The sequence below is a fragment of the Theropithecus gelada genome, chromosome 9, assembly GCF_003255815.1.
Source record: "Theropithecus gelada isolate Dixy chromosome 9, Tgel_1.0, whole genome shotgun sequence".
Classification (NCBI taxonomy): domain Eukaryota; kingdom Metazoa; phylum Chordata; class Mammalia; order Primates; family Cercopithecidae; genus Theropithecus; species Theropithecus gelada.
The window spans coordinates 96,830,128-96,846,863 of NC_037677.1; the positions used below are offsets into that span (position 1 = coordinate 96,830,128).

The window sequence follows — 16,736 nt, forward strand, 5'->3', positions numbered from 1 at the left end:
CCTAGATATCTGTCCCTCACCAAGATGACCACCAAGTCCAGTATGTTCCAGATGCTGCTGAGGTAGCGAAGTCGGTGAATGTGGAGCTCCAGGATTTCTTCCACCACATAGTAGAAGATGAAGACGCAGAAGACGACCTCACAGCCAACAATAAAGAAGTCCCAGTTGCTGACATAGCGGATCAGCTTGACCGTGCGGATTTGCCAGGATGGGATGGCACCTCCTGTAGCTGGAAACTCCACCACCAGCCTGTGGGAGGAGGGGGAGACATCTAGTAGAGCCTGGGCTGGGACAGCTCCTCCCACTTCCTGTCCTCTCCACCCCCACCACAGGGTATGAGTTTAGAGAAGGGTCTCATGCACAAGAGACGGGAACCAGGAGCCAGGGACAGGGGAATGAAGTAGGGAAAGGGGGCTCACCTCAGGACACAGAAAAGATTGATGTTGGCATTGTAGACTGAGAAGTCGATGAACACCACCCGAGTGCCTCTGTCCAGCCACAGCCCCTCCTGAAGGTCCCGGAGAGCCTCTGCACTACCCTGTCGGGATCCTGGAAGGTCCAGGTAGTAGCCACCTCCACTGTAGCTTGCGAGCCTGCCCCAGTGGGAGGAGCCCCCCAACTCATCCTGCGAGTGGTATGTCCACCTGCCACAGAAAATGCCGGCTGAGCCAGCCCAAAAGTTCATCTCCCAAGGCAATGACAATGCTTTATCATTGTCTGGGCTTTACAGGTTTACATATTGTGGGTATGTGTATATATATGATATGTGATATATACATATATAGTGTATCATTTATTATTCTGTTTGATACTAACAACCATTTGAGAAGGGAGCGTGAATATTATCCACATTTTGCAGAAGAGAAAACTATGAAAGAGGTTACCGAAATAATGCAGCTATGAATGACAGAACTGAAACTCAAATGCAAATCTGATTTTTCACTATGTCACTCAAAGATTTGGATGACAAAGCCAAGCCCCCACTTTTGGCCCACCTTGAATAGTCCCCCTAAGGGAAGCACCTGGACCAGAAGGAAAAGCTCCTTCCAGCTCTGTGACTGTACATCAGGCTCCTTCACCCCATGTTTCTCCATTCTATCCACTAAACTTTCTATCCTGGGTGCTTATTTCCTTCTTCCCTAATTCATCATCCATCCTTGACCCCTTGCTGCTCCACGTATCAATCTCAAGCGTTGGGCTTTTCAATTTCACCCATTCTCTATACCCAACTTCTAGGCAAGAAAGGAAGCTTTCCGTGGAAGAACTGCATGCAAGGTAGGACAAGTGTGATTGCGACCTGTGTGTGGGAACAAGTCTGGAGGCTATGGATGTGTTTGCTAACCTACCTCCTCTGTTCCTGAGTGACACAGACCAAGGTCCCCAAACAGCCACAGCTGGGATTCAGGGAGATGCCCCCTGAAGTCCCCTGAAGTGCTCTTGAGGCTCTTTAAGCCTCAGTGGAAGTGGTTCCCATACCTTGGGATGGTGTCAGGTTTGGAGGGGCATGCCCTGTGACATTGGTAGGACAGGCTCACTCACGCTGTGCCATTGAGTGGCCCAAAGGGGAGTTGTTCTTCTTTGTCTGGAGAGTAGACATCATAGCAGCTCAGAATGTCCTCCCGGAAGTCTTCATGCACCACGCAGGAGTCATTGCGGACCTTTAGCTGCCGCAGCCTCGGAACCCCCAGCAGCAGGTTCTCATAGTAGATGAAGGAGTGGGAACCATGGCCCAAGCTCTGGTTGTTGTACCATTTGGTCCAATATAAACTGTCCAGTAGTGGGCCCTGGGCAAACTGAACCACAAGCTGGCTTGAACCTTACCCAGCCTCCTCCTGACCCCCTACTCTTAGGATGACCTTTGCACTCGTCTTCTGACTCCCCAGCTTGTCTCCAGTCTGCTTTAAAAAAATTATTATTATTATTATTTTAAGGGATGGTGTCTCACTCTGTCACCCAGGCTGGAGTGCAGTGGCACAATCTCGGCTCACTACAACCTCTGCCTCCCAGGTTCAAGCGATTCTCGTGCCTCAGCCTCCCGAGTAGCTGGGATTTCAGGCATGCATCACTACACCCGGCTAATTTTTGTATTTTTAGTAGAGACAGGGTTTCACCATGTTGTCTAGCTGATCTTGAACAACTGACCTCAGGTGATTTGCCTGCTTCAGCCTCCCAAAGTGCTGGGATTACAGGTGTGAGCCATCGTGCCTGGCTTGCTTTTTAAAACTCTTCCATTGACCAATAAACCAGAGTCTGATCTGAAGTGGCCCTGCTCTTTATTTAAAATTCGTTTTGAAGTTCAGCCTTACCTCTGACTCCCGATACTAGTCTAACTCCTGGTTTAATTCCCTGATCGCTGTATTAATCCCTTACCCACCTCCACCTGAACTCTAGCCTAACCCATTAATTCAACCTGGCCCTTTGACTCAGTCTGATCCCTGACTGACCTGATTTCCCAGCATAAGGTCTGATCCATTGTCTAACCTGTGGCCTCAGGCCATTGAGAAAGAGAGGGGAGGGGTAGAAAAGATCTTATACTCACATCCCAGAAGTCTGCCATGCTGCTGATGGCCTGAAAGGAGACTCCAGTGTCTGATGCAGTATGTAAGAAGAGCTCAGCCATCACTTTGGTGTAGTAATAAGCACTGGAGCTTGTCATTCCATAGGTCACTAGAAAACAACCCAAGAGGCTATGTCCTTCTCACTGTTCCCCCAGAGGAGACAGGAAAGCCCATTGCCCTGGAGCCAGAGATGCTTCCAAGACGGAAGCCCGTCCCCCATCTGGACCCACCCCCTAGACTTGGTTAGGAGCCTAAGGGTGGCATCAGGAAGCCAGGAAATGCATTAGGGAAGGGTTGTAGCTACAGTGTCTCCTCCTCTTCTTCCAACTCACCTCAGAAAGACTGAACTCTGCTCAGTAGTTGTCTCTTACATTGTCATTATGAAAATACACTTTTCTTTTTCTGAATCAGCTTAGCTTCCCAGTTCTTACTCCCCAGAGCCAAGATATTTCTGCCTTCTGCACTGGGTAGTGATTCCTTTTGTCCTCTTCCAAAAGGTAGTGATGCCTTTTGGAAAATGCCCCCAAATTCTAGAGTACTCCCTCTAGAATTCAAGGCCTTGGCCAAACACCTTACAATAGAGATGTGGTTTCATGGCCCGTGCTGTCAGTGACTGTAGCCATGGGAGTGGCAGGTAGGCACAGCACCTCTGGCCCTGGCATGACTAGTGCAATTGGATGGACACAGTCATCTCCTGAGAGAGCGACTCAGTGTTCCCAGATCAAAAAAAGACCTAGGAACAATCGCCCTGTGATTCTCCCTGTGCATACATTGTGTGCAAGTTAAATTAAAAAAAAGAAAACTGGCCTTTACCCTGAAGAACTTGATCTCCTTCATGCACACTAACACATCCATCCAGTCCCATGTGCTGGTGGGGCTGTAGGGAGTTCTAAGTTTTGTTTACAAAGCAGGATTCTAAAAGTATAAGCCATTTATTTAATAGATTGTCCCTTAGTTTAAGATAGTTTAATGTTTCCTCATTTTTTAATTCAGGCTATGCATCTGGGGAGGAATACCATAGAAGTGACACTGTGTCTTTCTCAGGGTATGATATCAAGAACTACATATTGCCTGTTCATCTCATTACTAGTGAGGTTAACTTTGATCTTTTGTTAAGGTGGTGTCTGCCAGTTTCTTCAACATAAAATTACTGTTTTTCTTTCTGTAATTGTATGTGTTTTTGTGGGGAGACCCTTTCAAACTGTGTAAATATTCTGTTACTCATCCATCATTCACTTTCACTGAGCATCAGTGAATGCTAGCTTTAGCATCCCTTGATGATTTTTGCCTGATTATTACTAATATTGTCAAATGGTGATTTTTTTTTTCACTCTTGTTGCCCAGGCTGGAGTGCAATGGCGCGATCTCGGCTCACCGCAACCTCCACCTCCTGAGTTCAAGCAATTCTCCTGCCTCTGCCTCCAAAGTAGCTGAGATTCAGGCATGTGTCACCATACTCGGCTAATTTTGTATTTTTAGTAGAGATGGGGTTTCTTCGTGTTGGTCAGGCTGGTCTTCAACTCCTGATCTCAGGTGATCCGCCCACCTTGGCCTCCCAAAGTCCTGGGATTACAGGTGTGTGCCATTGTGCCGGCCTCAAATGGTGATTTTTTTAAAATTCCACAATTCCTTCTCCATTTATTAGTTGACATTTTCTTCAGAAGAGCTTTCCCTTATTCCTTATTCCTAATTCATGTATTCATGTATGTGTGTGTATATATGTGTGTGTGTGTATATATATACACACATATATCAATTTGAACCTATGGATTCTTGGAGGCTTTTTTTCCTATGGGTTATGATTTATTATTTATTTTGTTACTCAAGTTTTTTGGCCAGGTAATAAAAGGCAAAGAAAAACTAAATAATTGTTCCAGGTTTGGCCGGGTGTGGTAGCTCACACTTCTAATCCTAGCACTATGGGTGGTGGAGGTGGGCAGATCACTTGAGCTCAGGAGTTCAAGACTAGCCTGGGCAATATAGCCAAACCCCATCTCTACAAAAAAAAAAAAAAAAAAGGTAGACGGGCATGGTGTTGCATGCCTGTAGTGCCAGCTACATGGGAGACTGAGGCAGGAGGATCACTTAAGCCCAGGAGGCAGAGGTTGCAATGAGCCAAGATCGCACCACTGGGTGACAAAGTTAGACTCTGTCTCAAAAAAAAAAAAAAAAAAAAGACTTGTTCCGGGTTAAATGATACTAAAGAAATTTGACTTGATGTAAATGTTCTAAAGTAAATAATAATAATAATAAATTGAAAGCTAATCCTGGACCATAATTTTTTTCCATTTGCTATAAAGGCTGTTAGTGGAATAATTGATGAAATTGTAATAAGGTCTGTTTGTTAAATGGTAGTACTGGACTGCTGATAAATTTCTGACTTTGATAAGAGAATATCCTTGTTTTTAGAAAATATGTATTGAAGTATTTAGGAACAAAAGGGCATTATGTCTATAATTTACTCTCAAACGTGTGTGTGTGTGTGTGTGTGTGTACACGTGTGCACGCTCATATGTGGAGGATGGGGGAAAGAGAATGAGAAAGGAGAAGCATGGTAATATGTTCATATATGGGAAATCTGAGTGAAATGTGTGCAGTGTAGCAATAATTCTTTGTATTTTTCTTGCAAATTTTCTGTAAGTCTATAATTACATCAAACTCTTTTTTTTTTTTTTTTTTTTTTAATACAGAGTTTCACTCTTGTTGCCCAGGCTGGAATACAATGGCATGATCTCGGCTCACCACAACCTCTGCCTCCCAGGTTCAAACGATTCTCCTGCCTCAGCCTCCTGAGTAGCTGGGATTACAGGCATGCACCACCACACCCACACCAGCTAATTTTATATTTTTAGTAGAGACGGCGTTTCTCCATGTTGGTCTCGAACTCCCGACCTCAGGTGATCTGCCCGCCTCGGCCTCCCAAAGTGCTGGGATTACAGGCATGAGCCACCACGCCCGGATACATCAAACATTTTAAAAGTAGAATTTGTCAGCCTCTTGTGAGCAATTTCCTTTAAGAATTTTCCTTTTCAGATCTTGGGCCATATTTTCTCCCATTTCCTCATCTGGAAGGAGAATGATCACAGATTGGTCACTAACATACTTTTTCAGGGTGGAGAAACAGCAAAGAAGGAAACATTATTATTCACATTTCCCCATTCCACACTGTTAAGTCCAAGACATGGCTTTATTTCTAACTCAAATCTGTGATTACTTGTCGTTAGTTATCTGGACTCAGTTTTTCTGGATCTGGAAAATGAGTTCCTGCTGGAAATCAAACTTCTGTGTGCAGAAAGCCCATCACAGTTACAACTGATAGCAAGCTGAACCTTTCCTAATGAAGTAGGTTGGCTAAATTGTCACATCTTCTGAGTAGCCACTAGGTGGTACTCATTGCTATAGCTTTTACTCTTTTCCAATTCAGAGAATTAACCTTGCTCTGAATGGCCTGTCAACTATGTATGGATGCCTAACATCTTTGATTATTATACAAGGCAGTAAATATTATGTCTTCTGAGAAAAATGGCTTCACCTGGTAAAATGCCTATTGACAGGCAGAAATTGAGTATTCGTTATTTGTAACTTTTTAAATTGAAGTGCATAGGTACAGAAAAGACCAAGAAGCAACCTTAAAAATTTTCTAAATTAGAATCTAAATTTCGTTTAGTACCTGTTCAACACTCTCTTCCCATACAAACACTCTTTCTCCCTCATTCATTCTTATATCTGTTAATTTTGTACTTCATCCCATGAGATGAGGGGTACTTTCCCACCATCTTATGAAACCCAAACTGAGTATTTCTAATATCCTCGATGTTCATAGTTAGTAACCCATATTATCAGCCTATCAACCTGAATTATTCTAAAAACACATTTTATATTCATTAAACAAACATTATTCAAATTCTACAATGTGTAAAATACCTTGCTAGGTGTCATGGTTTCTTTTATCTTTATCTTTTCTTTTCCTCTTATTTTTTTGAGACAGGGTCTTGCTGTGTTGCCTAGGCTGGAGTAGGGTAGCACTATCATGGCTCACTGCAGCCTCAACCTTCTGGGGTCAAGTGATCCTCCCATCTCAGCCTCCTGAGTAGCTGGGACCACAAGTGCGTGCCACCACTTCTGACTAATTTTTTTATTTTTTGTAGAGACAAGTTCTCACTATGTTGCCCAGGCTGGTCTTGAATTCCTGGGCTCAAGCTGTCCTCATCCTTTAGCCTCCCAAAGTGTTGGAAACATAGGCGTGAGCCAGCATGACCAGCAGTGTCATGGTTTCTATCCTTAAAAAGTTCTATTGAGGAAGACATGTCCCAGAATGAACTTGATGTAGCAGAATGAGCATGAGCACTGGAGCCAGACAGATCTAGGTTCAAATCCCAGCTCTGCCACTTACAATATAGACTTGGGCTCTGAGTCTCAGCTTGCTCATCTGTAAAACTGGGAGTATAATACCACTTAGGCAACTCAACAAGTAGTTGAGTGGGTTCCCAATAAGTGTTTGTTGGCTGAACCAACAGTGAAAAAATGAAAAATAACTATAATACTATAATAAAGGGTAGAAATGAAATAAGTGAATCATTCTTTTTTCTTTTTTTTTTTTTTCCGAGATGGAGTCTCACACTGTCACCCAGGCTGGAGTGCAGTGACGTGATCTCGGCTCACTGCAACCTCTGCCTCCCGGGTTCAAGTGATTCTCCTGCCTCAGGCTCCCGAGTAGCTGGGATTACAGGCGCCCGGCACCATGCCTAATTTTTTGTATTTTCAGCAGAGACGGGGTTTCACTATGTTGGCCAGGCTGGTCTTGAACTCCTGACCTCGTGATCTGCCTGCCTCAGCCTCCCAAAGTGCTGGGATTACAGGCGTGAGCCACTGGGTCAGGGTTTTTTTTTTGTTTTTGTTTTTGTTTTGAGACGGAATCTCATTCTGTCACCCAGACTGGAGTGCAGTGGCATGATCTCAGCTTACTGCAACCTCTGCCTCCCAGGTTCAAGCAATTCTCCTGCCTCAGCCTCTCAAGTAGCTAGGATTATAGGCACGCACCACCATGCCCAGTTAATTTTTGTATTTTTAGTAGAGACCGGGTTTCACCATGTTGGCCAGGCTGGTCTCAAACTCCTGACCTCAAATGATCCACCCGCCTTGGCCTTCCAAAGTGCTGGGATTACAGGTGTGAGCCACCACACTTGGCCAAGTGAATCATTTTCAAACTGAGTAAAGCACTATTATTCCATATTTGACCCATCACAGCAATGTCATCAAAACAGTCAAGGACAATTTATATTTAGAAAATGTTGGAAAGAGGCTGGAACATTCTTTAGTCCAAAGAGAATAATATATTCATACAAGTCTTGGGTAAGAGAAATAAAGCCAGTCCTTGGTTGACCTAGCAAGCAAGCACAGTTTACCAGTAACCCCTCCCTACACAGTGTGAGGGTAGAAATGGTGCTGGCAGAACTCAGTCTCTCTAATAAGTCATCCATTGAGAGCATCAGATGGACATCAAGCATGGAGGCTGCAGGAATCTGAATCTAAAAGCAGGGCAGAGGAAGCCCAGGGTTGTTCATGGGATGATGATTTGGCTCCTGTGTCTTTCTCCCCTTTTCTTAACCCACTGATGATAAGCAAACTTCAGCATGCATCAGAATCATCTGGAAGGCTTGTTAAAACACATATTGCTGGCCAAGTACAGGGCTCACTCTTGTAATCCCAGCACTCTGAGAGGCTGACATGGGTGTATCACTTGAGTCCAGGAGTTCAATACCAGCCTGGGCAACATGACAAGATCCTGTTTCTACAAAAAATACATAAATCAGCCGGGCATGGTGGTGTGCACCTGGGGTCCCAGCTACTCGGGAGGCTGAGGTGAGAGGTCAAGGCTGCAGTTAGCCAAGAGCATCACAAAAAAACAAAAACAAAAACCAAAAACCCCTAAAACACATGGATTGCTGTAGGTTTGGGTGGGGCTCAACAATTTGCATTTCTTTTTTTTTTTCTTTTTTTTTTTTTTTTTTTTTGAGACGGAGTCTCGCTCTGTCACCCAGGCTGGAGTGCAGTGGCCGGATCTCAGCTCACTGCAAGCTCCGCCTCCCGGGTTTACGCCATTCTCCTGCCTCAGCCTCCCGAGTAGCTGGGACTACAGGCGCCCGCCACCTTGCCTGGCTAGGTTTTTTTTTTTTATTTTGTAGTAGAGACGGGGTTTCACCGTGTTAGCCAGGATGGTCTCGATCTCCTGACCTCGTGATCCACCCGTCTCGGCCTCCCAAAGTGCTGGGATTACAGGCTTGAGCCACCGCGCCCGGCCAACAATTTGCATTTCTAATAAGTTCCAAAGTGATACTCGTGGTCATGGGACCACACTTTGAGAACTGCTCCCTTGACCTGTTGCAATCAGAAAAGCAATCAATCCCACTTGTCTTCAATAGAGATGGCAAGAAGGCAGGGGCTTTCCCAGTATCTGTTTTGGTGATTCTCAAGATAGAGAGTAGAAAAGAGAAAAAACCTCCCAGAAAAAAACCTCAGAACTTCCCAGGGATTGCAAGATGCTTTTATAAACTACATAGACCACTTAGGACACCTCCTTCCCACTCCAGGGGAAAATCACTGAGTTCACTGCCCACACGAACCACTGGTAGTCATGTAAGGGGATCACATCCCTCGGTGCATTATTGCAGAAGAAAACTGAAAACAACTTGATGCGTCTGTCACGATGGCTCACACCTGTAATCCCAGCACTTTGAGAGGCCAAGGCGAGTGGATTGCTTGAGACAGAAGTTCGACACCAGCCCGGGCAACATGTCTCAACTCTGTCTCTACTGAAAATACAAAAATTAGGTGTGTTGGCACACACCTGTAGTCCCAGCTACGCGGGGCACTGAGGCAGGAAGATCACCTGAGCTGGAGATGGAGGCTGCAGTGAGTCATGATCGTGCCACTGCACTCCAGTATCGGTGACAGAGTGAGACCCTGTCAAAAAAAAAAAAAAAAAGAAAGAGAGAGAGAGAGAGAGAAAGAAAGAAGAAGAAAAAGAAGAAAAGAAAGAAAGAAAGAAAGAAAGAAAGAAAGAAAGAAAGAAAGAAAGAAAGAAAGAAAGAAAGAAAGAAAGAAAGAAAGAAAGAAAGAAAGAAAGAAAGAAAAGAAGGAAGGAAGGAAGGAAAGAAAGAGAAAGGAAGGAAGGAAGGAAAGAAAGAAAAAGAAAGAAAGAAAGAGAAAGAAAGAGAAAATAACTTGATGATATTTCCTGGTGTTTCCCTCCCACTACATCCCCACTAGTTTCTATTCTCTTCAGGTAATAAGTATCATAGTTTGACTCTACAGTCAAGAACCAGCCTGTTTAACTGGAACACTTGGTTCAAAGATTTCTGAATCTGACAGAGGCTCGATGTATCCATTTCATCATCACCCTTCTCCAAATCAGGAGAAAGAAATGACAAGACTAGACACCTATTGCCTCAAAACACCTATTATGTGTCCTGTGTTAAGTGCTTGACATGCTTATTTCATTTAATCCTACCATAGCCTTATGTGGTGGGTGCCAATATTATCCATGCTTTCCAGTTTTGGAGGGTTTAAGTAACTTGCCCAAAGGAAAACAACTAATGGAGCCAGGATTAAAATGCAAATCTGTCTGCCTCCATAGTAGACCGATTGTGTATCACTCCCAGAATTATCCCAAGAGATAGAAGTTACAGAGGGTGGCCAGGTGCAGTGGCTCATTTCTGTAATCCTAACACTTTAGGAGGCCAAGACTTGAGGAGCACTTGAGCCCGGGAATTCATACAGCAGCATGGGCAAAACAGGGAGACCTTGTCTCTACAAAAAAAATTTTAAAATTAGCCAGGCATGGTGGTGGGCACCTGTGATTCCAGCTACTTGGGAGGCTGAGGTGGGAGGATCGCTTGAGCCCTGGAGGTTGAGGTTGCAATAAGCAATGATCATGACACTGCATTCCAGCCTGGGCAACAGAGTGAGACCCTGTCTGAAAAAATAAAAAAATAATAAGTTTTAGGGGAGAAACTTAAGCTACATAAAAGGCAGTCCTTCTTCACCACTAGTGCTTTCAATTATGAAATGGGCCACTTCACAAACATCCTTTTCACCACTGGGAGTGTCAGCAAAGGATTGTCAGCTGAGGATCATCTGAGGCTCACATGGAGGGGGTTCTAGGGCTGGCCTTCCCAGCCCCTTCCTGTAAGATACAGTGAAAGAGTGCAACTGCCCTTTGTATTTCATAAGGTGACACTAGACCAGAGGGTGGAATGAGTCAGGATTTGACTCAGTATGTCAAATGCCAGTATGTCAATATGTCACTACCATTTTGAGGCAGAAATGGGCTCATTCCAGGAGATCTTTGGAGACTGGATGATAACTACATGAGAATGTGTGAAGGGGATTCAGAGACTAGGTGATGGTTTCATGTCAAATATAGAGAGTATCCAATTTTTTTTTCTTGGACAGAAATTAAATTCTTCTGCACACACTATATCATGCTTCTTAATCTTGGCCTCAGATCAAATTCACAATTGTTCAATAATAACAACCACCACGATTATTGATACATTATTCACCAGGCTTTATATACATTTTCTCCCAGGATCCTGAAAAATACCAGTAAAATAGGAATTACCATCTCCATTTTATGCAGATAACTCAGATTTAGAATGTTGCTTTTTTTTTGAGATGGAGTCTCACTCTTGTTGCCCAGGCTAGAGTGCAATGACACCATCTCGGCTCACTGCAACCTCCGCCTCCCAGGTTCAAGCAATTCTCCTGCCTCAGCCTCCCAAGTAGCTAGGATTATAGGCATGCACCACTACGCCTGGCTAATTTTTGTATTTTTAGTAGAGATGGGCTTCACCACGTTAACCAGGCTAGTCTCAAACTCCTGACCTCAGGTGATCCACCCACTTTGGCCTCCCAAAGTATGGGATTACAGGCATGAGTCACTGTGCCAGGCCCCAGAGTGGTATTAAATAACTTGTCAAAAGATAATACAGCAAGCAAGTATTAATATAACTTGGATTCAAACTCAAGTCTGCCTTACTCCAAAAACCATGATTTAACCACTATTCTATACTACACTAATATATCATGCTATCACCCTAACGCCCTAAATCCTTCTGATTAAGGATTCTGACTCTCCTTTCAAAATTCCATCCAAATAGTTAGGATTGTGCAAGTCTATAAGATGTCCTTATAAGCAAAGTCTGTTTTGAGAGTTTAATATCTGAGTCTGAAGGTGAATTGCAAAAGCACTTGTTAAACTCAAAAGATCGCTGTCTTGGAAGAAGCTTCCATTCTGGTATAAAATGAATAACAGTATCTCAATCTGTATCAGGAACCATATTCTGACGTAGATAAGTCCCAAGGAAGGAAAAAGTCACATGCACAAAAATGATACCTGGGTTATTTATAATGTCAAAAAAAATTGCAAACAACCCAAAAATCTTACAGAGACAATTATTAAGTAAAGTATGAGATCGCTGAGTCACTTAATGGAATATGATACAGTCATTAAAATGGTAACAAAAACAATGCTTGGGTAATAACCAAATTTTATCCACTCTTATGTTTACAGTAGAGACTGAATCCATACAATGATTGTATCCATACAATGAAAATTTTTTAAAAACACACTAAGTGTAAAAACTTGAAGGAAAAACCGACTTTTTAAAAACCAGTGGTATAATAGCTGGATTTTCTTTCTTTTCATTCTCATGGAGTTTTTAATGCTATAATAATAGTAAAAGAATATAAAAATTATAAAATCATTAAAAAAATTTTCGTCTGTGTGTTTCCAAGTTGTAGGCTGAAATTTCCAGGTGCTGGATGCTGTACTGACTTTGCTATTACTTCATTAAGATCTGTTCCCTCCTCTCCTGGCTAATACCATGATTTTGTTTGAGGTATCACACCTCTTCGGATCATCTCAGATATGTTGGCAGAAGCTAAATCCAACCCTGGCTATAGGACTTGGACAAGCAGTTCAGGTCAGAGCAAATCCGCAAAGACTCCTCCCTTAGCACAATTACAGGTTCAGAGATGACCTTGTAACCCATTTCAGGCCAAGGAGTCATAAAGAGAGATTTCTGGAACCTTTGGGGATCTTCTCTTTTCTACTAGATGTGAATGAGAAAGCCCCAGAAGAGTCAGCCTTAGGATGAAACTGATTGTGCCCCTGGCAAAACTGAGTAACAGAAACAGACAGATCCTTGACAATGTCATTAAGCCACTAGCTTGATCAGCCCTGAACCCTGCCCTTCTTCGAAGTTTTGTTACCCAGACAATAAATCCCATTATGGTTTAAGCCGGTTTTTGTTGGGTTGTCCTTCATTGTAACATAGTCCTTACTTACATGGCAACCATAACATTTCCAAAAAGGTTGCACTATTTCTGAGGAAAAGAGAGCTAGAAAAGAGGGCAGTGAGCCCAACGCAGTGGCTCACACCTGTAATCTCAGAAATTTGGGAGGCCAAGGTGGAAGGATTGCTTGAGTACAGGAGTTCAACACCACCCTGGGCAACATGGTGAGATCCCATTTCTACAAAAAGAAAAAAAATTAGCTGGATGTGGTGGCACACATCTGTAGCCCCAGCTACTCGGGGAGGCTGAGGCAGGAGGGTGCTTGAGCCCAGGAGGCTGAAGCTGCAATGAGCTGTGTACGTGCCACCGCATTCCAGTCTGGGTGACAGAACAAGACCCTGTCTCAAACAAAAACCAAACAGGAACAACAGCAGCAACAAAAGAGAGCAATGGATGCCAAAGCCTACATTAATTAAAATACATTCTTATCCTGTATTAAAAGGAGCTTGCTGAGCAAGTCAACTGATGATGATATTCTAAAAACATGCCTATCATTAAGTCCTCAGGCTCTTCAAGGTTTATTTCTGGGTAAACCAAGATCTCTAAAATACCATGAAAAATGTATATTATATACACACACACACACGCACATACACATTTACATATGTGTGTGCAGGCACACACACACACACCTCACTCCTAAAATTGCCCTTATAAAATGAGTATTTAATATGAATTTTAAGAAAGGCAGATACAAAAAAAAGTCAAATGAAAAGTAGCTCCAATTTTTATTTTTTATTTTTTTGGAGACAGAGTCTCACCCTGTCGCCCAGGCTGGAGTGCAGTGGCGCAATCTCGGCTCACTGCAGCCTCCACCTCCCAGGTTCAAGCAATTCTCCTGCCTCAGCCTCCCAAACAGTTGGGACTACAGGCATGGGACACCCCTCCCAACTAATTTTTTGTATTTTTAGTAGAGACAGGGTTTCACCATGTTGCCCAGGCTGGTCTCGAACTCCTGAGCTCAGGTAAGCTGCCCTCCTTAGCCTCCCAAAGTGCTAGGATTACAGGCGTGAGCCACTGTGCCTGGCCAGAAGCTCCAATTTTTAACATTGCTTTTATCATTTGTGATATTCCATACTCCTTATATAAAAACCAACAAGACCAATTGTTCCCAGAGTTAGCACCTCCTTATTAACCTGGTGTGCTTTTTTCTTACTCAGCAATGAGAACTATGAAACCTATTTGTGTTTTCTTCTTTGCTTTGGCCACTAGGAACCTCAGGCTTTGTTATCATTTGCAGTACTCTTGTTTAATCTTGAGTGTTCTGGTACACGTTTTTTTCCTCTCCTAACTTTTTCCCACTTCTTTTGCTAGGTAGGTTTTATTGTAGTTCTAACAGGCTATATTTCACTGTATCTGCACTTTTTAACATAAGCTCTGATCCCTTTTAGACATAGGTGGGGCATAAATGTATTGTTACTGAAGAAGTATGACTAATAATTATTATTAATCATTAACATCATGAGCTTGGGTAATAACTAAATTTTATCCACTCCTATGTTTACAGTAGAGACTGAATATTTTTGTGCTTTCTTTTGAACTGCTGGAAGACCTGCCCAGCTCAGAACAGTAAGAAGTCACCAGTGCTGACTTCAGTCGGCAACTTTGTACATCTCCTTTCCCAGGTGATTGCCATATATAGGCCATTGTATGCTACTGAGCTTCTTCCCTGCCCCTAATATGTGATATGTGATGGAACACAGTTGTCCTTTTCCAACAGTACTCTCCTTGGGAAGGAATGGGATCCCTTCCCTCAACTTATTGACAAAGAATATCAGAGGGCTGGGGTGCATCTGCCAGCAAGTGTATATAGTTCCTTTATGTGTCTATACTAGTGGAACACATAAAGGAACTATTATATATACACTTTTTTTGACACTCAAAAGTCAACTGCTCCTTCCTAAGCTGGATAGCTCTGAAGAGAAGCAGTAAGGATGCTTCTCTAGAAATCTGGGGATGTCTTCCACCCATAATCCCTCCCCTGACAGTCATTGTTCAGATAGAGCCTCCACTGTTCCGTCAATCCTCCAACTGTTGAAGAGTTGGAAGTTCCTTGGGCCCTTATCAATTCTCTAAATTTGTCCTGCAGCTCCTCTGATGGCCTCTTCTTGAGCCCCTCATCCCATATCTTGCTGAGAAGTTCTCTGAAACATCTCTATCTGTATCTTGGCACACTTGGCTTTGATCATATAAATAATTTGGGGTGAGGAGAGGTCTGTGGTTATCCCTATAGGGTTGTTCACTTTCTTGTGAAATACAATACAATGTCATGAAATGATCCCTTCTTATGCCTTCTCAACAGCCTCTGGTAATAGTTTCACAATAGCTTAGCTACACACTTTAACATCCACTCCTTTTAGAAAAGAATCACCTCTCATCCAACTCCCTAATGATTTTGTCTCCAGCAGATTTTTCAATTAATGCCTTGATTTCTCCAGGTTCCATTAACTGTTGTTTCCCCCAGTGCCAAACTATGGGCAAGATTCCTCCCCACCTTAACTGGCACAGACTGCTAGTTATTCCCCAAAACCCTTCCCCTCTTTTTACATAATAATGCAATTATATTTGGAGCACGTTGCTGTCCCACTAAACACCACATCACCCAGCCTACCTTAGAAGCTAGGCCTGGTGACCATTTAATTAAGTTCCGGCCAGTGAAATGTGAGTGGAGTGATATACTTCCGCTTACAACTTCCGGCTCATGTCCTTAAAGGAAGGAACATGCCTTCCCTTTTTACTTTCCTCCTTCTTGCTAGCCGAAGCATGGACAGAAGAGCAGCAGCTGAAGCATAAGATAGAAGCCATGCGTTGAAGGCTGGGTACAGTGGCTCGCACCTGTAATCCCAGCACTTTCGGAGGCTCAGGCAGGAGGATCACTCAAGGTCAGGAGTTCGAGATCAGCCTGACCAACATGGTGAAACACCACCTCTACTAAAAATACAAAAATTAGGCCAGGCAGGGTGGCATGAACCTGTAATCCCAGCTACTAAGGAGGCTGAGGGAGGAGAATCGCTTGAGCCCATGAAGCAGAGATCACAGTGAACCGAGATCACACCACTGTACTCAAGCCTGGGCAACAGAGTGAGACTCCATCTCAAAAAACAAACAAACAAACAAAAAAAGGAAGCCATATGTTGAGGATGACAAAGTAGAAAGGTAGAAGGAGTCTGGGCTCCACGTCACTTGTGAAGCTCCACATCACTTGTGAAGCTCCATATTAGTCCAGGGCTTCTTATGGCCCAGACTGTTATGTGAGAAAGAAATGGACTTCAATCTTATTTAAGCCACTGTTATTTTGTTCTTGTTCTTGCAGGTAAATCAATATCCCAACATATACTTGTATGAATATACCCATGCCAGATGGATATTTTGCAAAAGAAGTCTTTCCAAGAAAATTAACATAAAATTTTGGGGCTTTTTGCTGTTAGAAGGGAAAAACATAGAGCTGATGTCAACAAACAGCACAAACTTTCTATCCTAATAAAGTCAAGTCTAATCAGATTTCTTGGTTAAAACCATTTACTGGGTACACAGACCCTTATTCCTTTTTGGAATAGAAAGTTCCCTCCTGAAAAAAAAAAGTCTTTTATTGTTCTCCTCCTCCTCCTTCTCTCCTCCTTCCTCCTCTTGGGCAATTCCTCCTTCCATTATCTTTGCTACTATCCCACCACACATTCTGGTGAACGTTACTGGGTCATTCCAAGTTGGATTCCAAATACTTCATGTGTCTTAAGACAGAGGGTAGGCAGGGGAAAGTAGGAACCTGGAAACGAGGGAAGGGTTAGAACCTCAGGGTATGCACTGAAGGTTGTTGAAACC

General features: G+C 43.2%; 1 protein-coding gene across 2 annotated transcripts in view; it reads right to left on the reverse strand.

The window, feature by feature from the left end:
* PKD2L1 (polycystin 2 like 1, transient receptor potential cation channel) overlaps nucleotides 1-16,736 on the reverse strand; it is a 44,389-nt gene that overhangs the window by 8,825 nt on the left and 18,828 nt on the right. For both annotated transcript variants that reach the window (XM_025397411.1, XM_025397412.1), the window contains exons 3-6: nucleotides 2,540-2,667; nucleotides 1,540-1,793; nucleotides 420-644; nucleotides 21-249 (exon numbers count right to left, since the gene is read on the reverse strand). In XM_025397411.1, the coding sequence (XP_025253196.1) occupies nucleotides 21-249; nucleotides 420-644; nucleotides 1,540-1,793; nucleotides 2,540-2,667 (836 nt within the window). The remainder of the gene's footprint in view (nucleotides 1-20; nucleotides 250-419; nucleotides 645-1,539; nucleotides 1,794-2,539; nucleotides 2,668-16,736) is intronic.